The sequence below is a fragment of the Helianthus annuus genome, chromosome 3 (genome assembly GCF_002127325.2).
Source record: "Helianthus annuus cultivar XRQ/B chromosome 3, HanXRQr2.0-SUNRISE, whole genome shotgun sequence".
In the NCBI taxonomy this organism is placed as follows: domain Eukaryota; kingdom Viridiplantae; phylum Streptophyta; class Magnoliopsida; order Asterales; family Asteraceae; genus Helianthus; species Helianthus annuus.
The window spans coordinates 76662754-76673422 of NC_035435.2; the positions used below are offsets into that span (position 1 = coordinate 76662754).

At 32.7% G+C, this 10669-nt stretch overlaps 1 protein-coding gene across 1 annotated transcript; it reads right to left on the reverse strand.

Moving 5' to 3' along the window:
- Positions 1 to 1336: 1336 nt before the first annotated feature.
- On the reverse strand, positions 1337 to 8200 carry LOC110929026 (outer envelope protein 64, mitochondrial). The gene is made up of 13 exons (XM_022172117.2): positions 7764 to 8200; positions 6435 to 6587; positions 6085 to 6209; positions 5763 to 5888; positions 5405 to 5587; positions 5135 to 5279; positions 4802 to 4970; positions 4192 to 4326; positions 3895 to 4095; positions 2889 to 3016; positions 2746 to 2797; positions 1993 to 2062; positions 1337 to 1671 (listed from the first exon to the last, which is right to left on the reverse strand). Exons 1-13 carry the CDS (start codon positions 8006 to 8008, stop codon positions 1589 to 1591), a joined length of 1815 nt encoding a protein of 604 aa, XP_022027809.1. The 5' UTR covers positions 8009 to 8200; the 3' UTR covers positions 1337 to 1588.
- Positions 8201 to 10669: the final 2469 nt, after the last annotated feature.

The window sequence follows — 10669 nt, forward strand, 5'->3', positions numbered from 1 at the left end:
AGTTTAAACACCCGAATTGATTATAGGGGTAATTTGGTCATTTAACAATACTTAACCAAAAAATTCTAATTGTGTTAGAAATTTGGACTCAAATGGTTAAGGAAAGTGGCTATAGGGACTCAGGGCATTAACATTTTCAATTTAAACTCAAGTGGTTAAAACTTAAAAACACTAAAACAAAGAACTCAAAAAGTAATTTATCCCAAGTATAAATAAAGTGTCAATAGATGTCACAATGAAAATTGGAACGACGCACTTTTAAATAGAAGAATGTGAAAATAGAGTAAAATATGATTTGACGTTGATATGATTTTTTCTAACTTTCTGTAGATGTCATGTAAGTGTCACGTGAAACCATACAGTATAAATTATATGGAAACAATTTCAAATTAATGTTATTTCATGTGTAATGTGAGCTAATGTCTAAAAAGTAATAATTCACAGTTAAAACTCAAATATAAATCAAAATTAGGTAACTGTGAAGAAAAAAAAAAGATGAATTTACGTAAGTAACAATGATTTGAAAATATAAATGTATTCAGTGTTTTTCTACAAGATTTTATTTATAATGTTTAATATATATTTCAAACAATGTTTGACACATCTCATAACTAGCTAATAGTTTTGTATAGAATACTTGTATCCGAACATAATCAAGCTTTTACAAAGCTGTTATCGTATGTAGTAAAGTGTTATTATTATATAATATTATTATAAATAAACTTGATCTTTTTATCTTTTGTTATACAAAATTTAATTTTAAGAGAGAAACCATCACATATGGGAGGTGTGGGAGGGGAGATGTGGTGTCGCCTGAGAGGAGCAAGTGCTAGGGTTTTAATGTTTTGAAAGAAGAGGATGAGAAGAGGGGAGTCCTGATCTGCGTGAGGAAGAGGTCTAGAAGACCTTTTTTAATGAAATCAATTCCTAAAAACAAACACACTGCAGACTCAAACGTCTGCGCGTGGTTTGCGTGGGGAAGACGTGTTTTTGATGTCTTCGTGTGTGTACCTAGTAACCTTAACATGATTTGGTAAAATGAAGCTTGTGTTGCCACACATCCCTAAAATAATCTAGGACTTTCTAAAGCTATTCATTCATATATGAAATGAAACTGATTATAGCTAGTATTAAACAATGCCCTATACATTAACTAACCAAATTTCAGAGGTTAAAACTAATGCAAAAAATGAATCAAATTCTTCAAAAAAAGTCAAGGCATCAAATTCTTGAAAAATAAAATAAAGAAAGCCATGTCCTTTTGTATCATTTACGTATTCTCTAGTATGACTTTTTGGGTATATTAGTTCTCTCTTTTATTTAAATATAAAATAAATAAACATGATTACAGATTAGTTTGAAACAAATCTTTGTATAGCACATAGAGCTCAAGATCACAAGAAAATGTTTAGAAAAGCTCACCACAAAATCAATTACGGTTTCATAGATTCACAAGAGGCCAAATTGGACACAAATATAACAGACACCAAATTTCGACCCGCCAACTCGTTTCGTGTTGATTTTCAAAAACCCGATGGTGAAACCCATCTCACGCGATTATTTATCAAAATCAAGCAGCCGACGCAGTTCAACTTACTTGCTTCTGTAGCCTCTTCTCAGCCATTTTGGCAGCCTTGTTCTGGGGTTCTAGCACGAGCGCGTGCTTAAAATCTGCAAGCATAAGAATATTGAAAAAGCTTATAATCAAACAATGATCGTGTTCGACAGATCACTCGTATAAAATCAATACGAAAAATTAAATGAAGTGGAAAAACAGTATATAACGAAATAAATATTTATTCAGTAAAACCTTGATAAATCAATACCCTCGCGAAGAGAAAAAAAGACAGTTGTTTACTCGGGTTATTTACTCATGGGTAAATACAAAAAAAACCAACATACTACTTCCTTATTTTGTATGAAAATTCCTCAACCTAAACTTTGTTGTATTAAAGTCCCTAAACTTGTAAACTTCCAAGATAAGATACATACCTTGAAGAGCATCCTTGTAATAAAGAACTGATTCTCTAGCAGTTCCTCTTCTCAAGTAAGCCTTTACATTCTGCAAAATAAATAATATATAAATTAGTTATTAACTTATTATACAGCTTGCATTTTACTTAAGAAGGAAAGTGATTTGTGGACAAGTCATTCGCACACAACAATTTTATACGTTTGGACTTTTTTACCCTTAATACATCATTTTTACCATTCGTTGCGCAAGGCTAAAATAGACCAAACACATAAATGTTGTGTATGAATTTAATAATTGTGTGCAAAACCGCAAATCACCTCCCATTTAAATGAATAAGAGTGCCAAAAGTACAGAGCTAGGTGGCACAATAAGCGAGTCAGATAATGAGTCGAAACGGGTAAAACACTTGTTTCTTAATATATATTGGGTAGGCCAAAACACTTGTTTCTTAATATATATTAAACTTTTAATAAGCCGAAATATGATTATAAAAACAACATTATTACAACAATAACCAATATTTTCAAAAAAAAAAAAAAGCCATTTAAAAAAGGTTACAGCATTAATATACGCTTCGGGCAACTTTCAACCTGGCCAGCCCATTGACCCATTAAAAACAGAACAGAACATAAAATGAACCATTCACAACTAAATGGGTCAAAAGTGTCACCTCTAACACAGCCTAATCAAGACCAATACTAAACAATAAATACACATCACAACTATAGTACAGTGATAGTAAAACAGACATAATTTGAATTATTGCTGACCTTTTTGTCAAGTGAGATTGCTTTGGTGCAGTCTTCCTCAGCTTGTTGATAGCTGGAATATAAACCGTCATGTCAGTGTATACACACACATATACGATATAACAAAACATAAGTTCGAAAAGATGTGGGGACTGAAAGCTTACCATCCTAATTCTAAGTAGGCAGCTGCTCTGTTGCAGTAGAAAGTAGCATTGGATTCATCCAACTTAATAGCTTCAGTATAATAGGTTACAGCTTTATTCCACTGTCTTCCCTTGTATGCAGCATTTCCCTACAACACAAACCAAAAATTAAAAACTAAAAGAGGTATAACGAATGTAAAGTATTTTATTACTTATAAATAAGAGTTGTATGATTTTATTTCTACTTTATACATCAGTTAATAGAAGTAATTGAACTTATTATGTATATATAAAGCAAATTAAACAATATTAGCTCATTAAAACCTCAAATATGATTATAAAAAAATGACATTTTTAGTTGATTTTCTTTTTTAAAAAATAGTTTAGTTCAGATACAGATTTAAAAAAGTTCGTTTAACCTGAGGATGTGAAACTAGGGCTGCAAATGAGTCTCAAGCTCAACTTTAAAAGCTAGGATGCTTATATAGAAATATTATTCAAGATAACCAAACTTCAAATATATGTATAAATTATATTATATTAAGTAACAAAACATAAAACTACAACATAACTTCAAGCGAGAAACCCTCTGCGGTAACAACAATAAAAGCTAACAATAATATCATTTGTAAATTATTCATTCATATTGATATACATAATTATGATACACGTACATATTGCATAAGAATTGAAAAGCTCAAGCTAGAGTTGCTCGATAAAAGCTCGACTCGTTTGCAGCCCTATGTGAAACAGCCATTGTAATGATATATGTGACATGCTACATGCATTCACATCAGTAGCATTGAAACTATTTGTATTCTAGTTCTAGTATAATATAATGTAATCATATTCCGACACATAGTTCAGTCACCAATTCATCATAAGCCTAGCTCTTTGATAAATACAAGAAACTTTTCAAGTCAAAAAAGTAAGCATGGGTATATACATATGCATCCATGCAAAAGATCAAAACATGAACAACTTCATACCGACATGCAACAAAAACAAAAGAGTATAAGAGTAAGACCTTCTCTTTCAACAATTCAGAAGCCTCCATGTTGCCATTTAAGTCTAAAGATGGAGGCAAACTAGTAACAGCATTAACTTGCCCTTGTAATGACTGGTACATGTCCAAGACAGTATCTAGAAGAAATTTATCAGATCCATGATTTGCAATAAAAGAAACACCAATCGGAGAATCTTCATGCTTTCCAAAAGGAACAGTAACCTGGAGATGATTTGTACAACAGTTTAAGAAAGTGGACTATCAAATACAACAAAAGGCTAACTAAGTTAATGTTAATCTCATATAAAAAAAAAATACCTGACAGCAGCCGGACATTGTGGTGATGCTTAACAAAGAAAATGTCCTATCATGAAATTCTGTTAATAAAGTTTTCTTTGATTTAAGTTTTAGTGAAGTATCAGCAACCGTAGGAACAACTAAAATTCCATCATCCTGCAGACAGAAAATGTAGCAATTGGCATCATGTAAATGCTTGTAAAACCGATATTAAATAAAGCATAAAAATTAATGTAGATAACGCTAAATACTACTGGTAACTAATTAAAACAACTAAAAAGGTTGCAAGCACAAGAATACACTTTAGGTGACTTTTGACCCATCTGACCCAACTCCTTTATAACTATTTATTTTTCTATTTTGCGTGTTTAACTTGTTACAGTAATATACAACCCCGATACCCCTTTTAGTTCTAGTAATGAGAGAATACAAACACTTTGCAAGAAGATAACACCAGATACTGTCATCAGAAGCATTAAGACAGACCCTTTCTCGACTAATGAAAGTAACCTAACATTGAGATACGTCTATTGACGGACACTTTCACAGCATTAAACCTAAAATTAGACTATTTTTCACTAAATTTAATGTAATAACTATCACCTAACTAATCAATAACCATGTAAAGTACCTTTAGAAGATTGCGTAGAGCTGCTCGCATTTCAGTCCTGACTTTGTAGTAAGCTTTAATATTTTCATGATTAGCTTTAATTACAGCATGAATATAATCAGACACATCAGATCCTAGCTTAGGCTTGACTGTATTAATCCATTCTTCATGATTGGTTTTGAATTCATATCTGGAAAATTATTCGTCAGGTGTCATCAATTGTTGCAGTGACAAGGCATTAAAATCCACAGATAAAAATACAAAAAATAAAGAAATTGAAAATAACTGGTGAATGAGTGTGTATTTGATACCCTATCTCATGAACCACAACAATACTTATTTAGTGTATTATACCTTTGTAATAATAACATTGCTGAAGAGAGAGCTTTCAAAGTATGTGTTCCATTTTGTAGATTTGATGTCTGCTCATGGAAATATTTTAGGCTTGGAACGTTTGACAAAATATACTGACCGATATTCATATGCTTTGGTGCTTGATCTACAAAAAAGTTTAACAAGAGAACAATACTCAGTTAGGTTCAATAATAGCAACCCTCTTTTTGAAGATCCTCATAGGCATACGTAGTATAATCAGAGATCTAAACATCTTATAAAGGAACTTACAACCAGATAACTTTTCAGTTACTTTGCTAACAATATATACAGTCTTCTGCTGAGGAACTTTAGATAGCTGAAATAAGTCGTCTGCCACAATTATGCGCCTTGTCCTTCTAGGTTCCACTGGATTTAATTGAAGAAGAACATGTCCGACACGATGCAATATAGAAGGATCACGAGCAAATATTCCTGTAATTTAATACTTGTCAAAGATACATTGTTATTTTACACAAACTAAGAGGCTCAATACATAAAATACGTTGGGTTTTATACCGACCATTTGATTGTGAAACAAACCGACATTTAGTTTGACAAAAATACCCAAGTAAACGAAATAAAATAAAAACATACCGAGACTACATACCAACAGTGTCTAAACTCTGTGAATTTGGCAGAACCCCTATAGTGGATACAAGTCCATGTGAAGGCCGGAATCCAAGAACGCCACAAAATGAAGCTGGAATTCTCACTCCCCCAATTGTATCAATACCTGGACAAGTGTCACATGCAGGTCACAACAGGAAGAAAAAATCTCACATTTCTCAGCATCAGCTGTCATTTTATTTATCGCATAGGTGCTTGTAACATTTATGTTTTGAGTTTCAGTTGCTTTTCTTTTTGGATTGCTAAAAGTGCGTGCTTATGTCATTTGCAAGCATTTGCATCTATATAGAGACGAAGAATACCAATAGCAAAGTCAACAAGCTCTGCTGCAACAGCCACCGCTGAACCACTAGAAGATCCACCGGGAATATAAGATGGCATTGCTGGATTTGTTGGGGTCCCATAATGTGAATTTTCTCCGGTTATCCTGAAATCATAGAACTTTATTATTGACGATTCAGGAAAATAACAGAGTAATCCAAAAAAACTTGACTAGCCAGCCAGACACAACAAAAACTGCAACTAACACCACAGAAAAATTGTGTAATTCTTGAAACACTCTTAAATGACTTCTTTACTTTAAGAAAAATTAGAAGTTAGATTATGTAAAAGTTTTAATATAAGAGGAATAAAAGGAAAAGAGAAGATGTACCCAAAAGATAACTCATCCATGACAGTTTTGCCAACACAAGTAGCCCCATTCTTCAATAAAGTAGTAACAACAACAGCAGTTTTCCCCGCTACCTCGTGAGTTCTTTTCCAATCTGGGCTCCCAAAGCCGGTCACATACTCTTTCACATCAAACCTACAACATAACAGCAGAATTCACAACAATTAATCTCTTATTTTGAGTTAAATACACGAGCACACCTCAAGTGCATAACTAATATGACTAATGTTGCAAAATTAAGCTGAGCAAAAGCTTAATCATTATAGCTGTGTCCTTGCTTAAAGCAGATAACTTATTTCATACAGAAACATATCCACATTTTAAGTAAAATGATACTCCATGTCTTCATCCAATACAGGAGTTGTCCAGTACATCAAAAAATAACTTGATTACTTGTTTTTGAGATACTTCTATCCAGATTACTTATTCATCAAGTTAACAATCATCAAATGACATGAGCAAGCACTTGGAGCAACTGGACACATAATACATTACATATATTGCAAAAAGATGCCCATTCGAGTGCAAAGCAGCAACCACATACATAACAAACACATTACATATATTGCAAAAAGATGTTCACTCGAGCGCATAACAGCAACCACACACATAACAAACACATTACATCTATTGCAGAAATATGTTCACTCGAGCGCATAACAGCAACCACACACATAACAAACACATTACATATATTGCAGAAATATGTTCACTCGAGTGCATAACAGCAACCGCACACATAACACATTACATATTTTGCAAAAAGATGTTCACTCGAGTACATAACAAACACGATACATATATCGCAAGCAGATGTTCATTCGAGCTCATAACAGCATCCGGACATGTAAAAAGATGTTCACTCGAGTATATAACAGCAACCATACACATACAAACACCTTACATGTATGTCACAAACAGACTTTCATTCGAATGCATAACATACATAGCAAACACATATCAAAAAATGTTTACTCGAGTGCATAACAACCGGACACATATCAAATACCATACATATATCACAAAAAGATGTTCATTCGAGTGCATAAAAGCAACTGGACACTCAACAAACACATTACATATATTGCAAAAAGATGTTTATTCGAGTGGAAAGCTACAACCGGACACATAACAACACATCACGTATATTGCAAAAATATGCTCATTCAGCTACTCAAGTGCATAACAGCAACCGTACGTCCGAACACATAACCGTTTCTATCTAAAAAAAACTTCCATTAACGAAGCATCATCATCAATTATCACCATACATCCAGTAATAATTGATATAGAAAAGAGCAAGAAACTCACACATCATTCATCGCAAAAGTCAAACCAGACAAAGCCTGTTTGGCAGCAGGAGGCGGCAGCTGAGGAAACGGAAGCAACTCAAACCGCTCAACAAAAGCTCCATAATCTTCTCTAACTCGCCGACCTTTCAATCGGCGGCGGCGCGTCTCGGCGGTGAGGATCAGAACACCGGCGACGGTGACGCCGATCACGATCCACACTTTGGGGTTTGAGACGCTGATTTTCAATTTAGAGTTCAACGACATGAAGTGTAGATTGATTATGATGAGTTAGGATTTGAATTGGTGTTTTGAAGTTGGGTAGGGTTTTAGGGAGGGTTTAGAGAGAGGCGGAGGGTTTTAGGGGGAGGGAATTCTGTGACGTTATCGTGCGCTACAAGCAGACGATTGGAAATGAGGGAAGGACGAGATGACTCTCGGCTGCTATTGTGCGCATGCTGCCAACAACCCATGGGTATATTCGTCAAAAATAAAAACAAACAAACAATAAAAAAAAAAAAAACATTTTTAAGAAAAGAAAAAAAAAAAAATAAAAGTCACACCATTCCCATTCCCATGTTGAGGTACAAAAAATTATAGAAGCTTAGAATTTTTCAGTTTATTTTTTCTATCTATGTCGAGAGAGCTTTTATCGGATCTAATAATTGGATGTTTTATCATATTGAGTCGGGTTACTACAAGAGAGTTTGGTAAGCTAGTTATAAGAGTATAATGCAATTTACGTCACTTTTTTGGTGGTCAAACTTTCACAACCATACTTTAGAGTTTTCGGGTTAGGTTGTGTCGGGTCGGGTCAGTGAACATAATAAAGACCTAAATTGAATATTAGATTTCCATTAGCATTATCCCTTTAGTTCAAGTTTAGGGGTTGTTTGTTTACCTCTTAATGGTTCAGACATCTTACTGGTTCAGCACTTAATGGTTCAGACTGTTTGTTTCATGAGCAGATATCTGAATGATTAAGTTTTAAACTGAGTCTGAATGGTTAAGTTTAAACTGAGTCTGAATGGTTAAGTTTAAACTGAGTCTGAATGGTTAAGACCTCTAATCTGAATTGCTTAGACATTTGCCTCTGAACGGTTAAGCATTATACTGGCTCTTAAAGATTCAGACCTTTTACTGATTCAACACTTAATAGTTCAGAACTCTTACTAGTTCAGCACTTAACTATTCAAAAGTTTCCAAACAACCCCTTGGTTTTTTTAAAGCTAAAATTGCTAAAGGCCTACAATTCATATCAAATCACAAGTTTATATTAAATGACTTTCCTATAAAAACCACAAATCACAAGTAGCCAGTTAATATCAAACTAGAATTACCACCCCCCGTAATGCGGCGGGGATTCTTTAGTTATATATCGTATTAGATTAAACGCAAATGTTTCTTACGTGACCACGAACCTGTGTGTAAAACATAGAAAAGAATAACTAAGTCGATTTCTGACCCGAGCGTTGCGACAGACCTATCAAACGGGAAAAATAGACGCATTGCGTTGGGCCTGTCAAACGAGAAAAGTAGATGAAAAACATTAAACCCCACACGCACATTGCGACGTGTTAACTCGGAAAAATTAGAACGAAACGTTAAACGGAAAACTTTACGAAAGATGAAAAGTCTAAGGGATCAAAATTGAAAGTAAAAAAATATTGGGGTTAAATTGTAAAAGATGAAAAACTTTGTGTTAAAAGCAAAAAAGATCAAAGGGGTTAATTGCAAAAGATGAACACTTTAAAATTAAAAGTGAAATATCAAATTAATCAAAGGGTTAAATTACTTAAGATTGAAACTTTAAACCTAATTTGTCAAATATGTAAATTTTAGAGTTAGAAATGAAAATTTCAAAATTATTTTTAAAAAACTCACAAAGCATCATGTACAACATATATATGCATTAGTAACTTGCTAATCTATCTACTATAATAAAAGAAACCAAGTTTTGGACACGTGTCATTCATTGGAGCCATCTATTTTTATAGATAACTAATATCAATTAAAAAATAATTATACAATTAAATTTAATATAAATTTAAACAATTCATATAGGAGATAATATATATAATATTTTAAGATAAAGTAAATTACAAAAATCGTCCTTTATGTATGTCACTTATTGCAAACTGTGTCATTTGTCTTCAATAATTACAGAAAACGTACCCGATGTTTGCAAACCCTTGCAAGTTATGTCATTTAGCCCTAACTCAATTAATTTAAATGATTTATTTATTTTATTAAACTAAAATAGTTAAGGGACCTATTTCAAAAATGTCTAAAGGGTGTTTATTGGTTCTATACTTATATTTTCATGTTCAATTCTCAACTCAAATACGGTAATCACTATGTTTGCGTGACATTTATAAGAACAATCACCGCAATCACCCCATCCATCGTATCGTATATGGAGTATATCCGTTAGTTTTTTTTAAGATATAAATTTTTATTAGATTCATTCAACCCGTGTAATAAACGAGGTTTTTAAAAGATATAACATTTTTATTTTTTACTATACAAAATTACATTTATGCAACTCGTGTAATACTCGGGTTTTAAAAATATAACTTTTTTTATTATGTAGTATATAAAATTAGATTTATTCAATACATATAATACATAGGATTTATAAAGATATAACTTTTTTGTTTGGTATATAAAATTACATGTGTTCAACCCGTATAACACAGCCTCCCACTTTATCTCCCTGATGGTCGAACTTAGTCTCGCTCCTCAGCTCGACGAGCTTATTAAAAATGTAACTTTTTTATTATTTAATATATAAAATTAAATTTACTCAACCCGTACAATACACGAGGTTCTTAAAGGTATAATTTTTTTTTATTATTTAATATATAAAATTACATTTATTCAACCAATGTAATAAACGAGATTTTTAAATAATATTGATTTATTATT

Excerpts from the sequence above, each read along its gene's own strand:
- LOC110929026 (XM_022172117.2), bottom strand. The coding sequence starts at position 8,008 with ATGTCGTTGAACTCTAAATTGAAAATCAGCGTCTCAAACCCCAAAGTG. Across the intron at positions 2,798-2,888 it reads GCCTACTTAGAATTAGGATG|CTATCAACAAGCTGAGGAAG; the intron begins GTAAGCTTTCAG and ends TTTATATTCCAG. Across the intron at positions 1,672-1,992 it reads TTACAAGGATGCTCTTCAAG|ATTTTAAGCACGCGCTCGTG; the intron begins GTATGTATCTTA and ends TTATGCTTGCAG.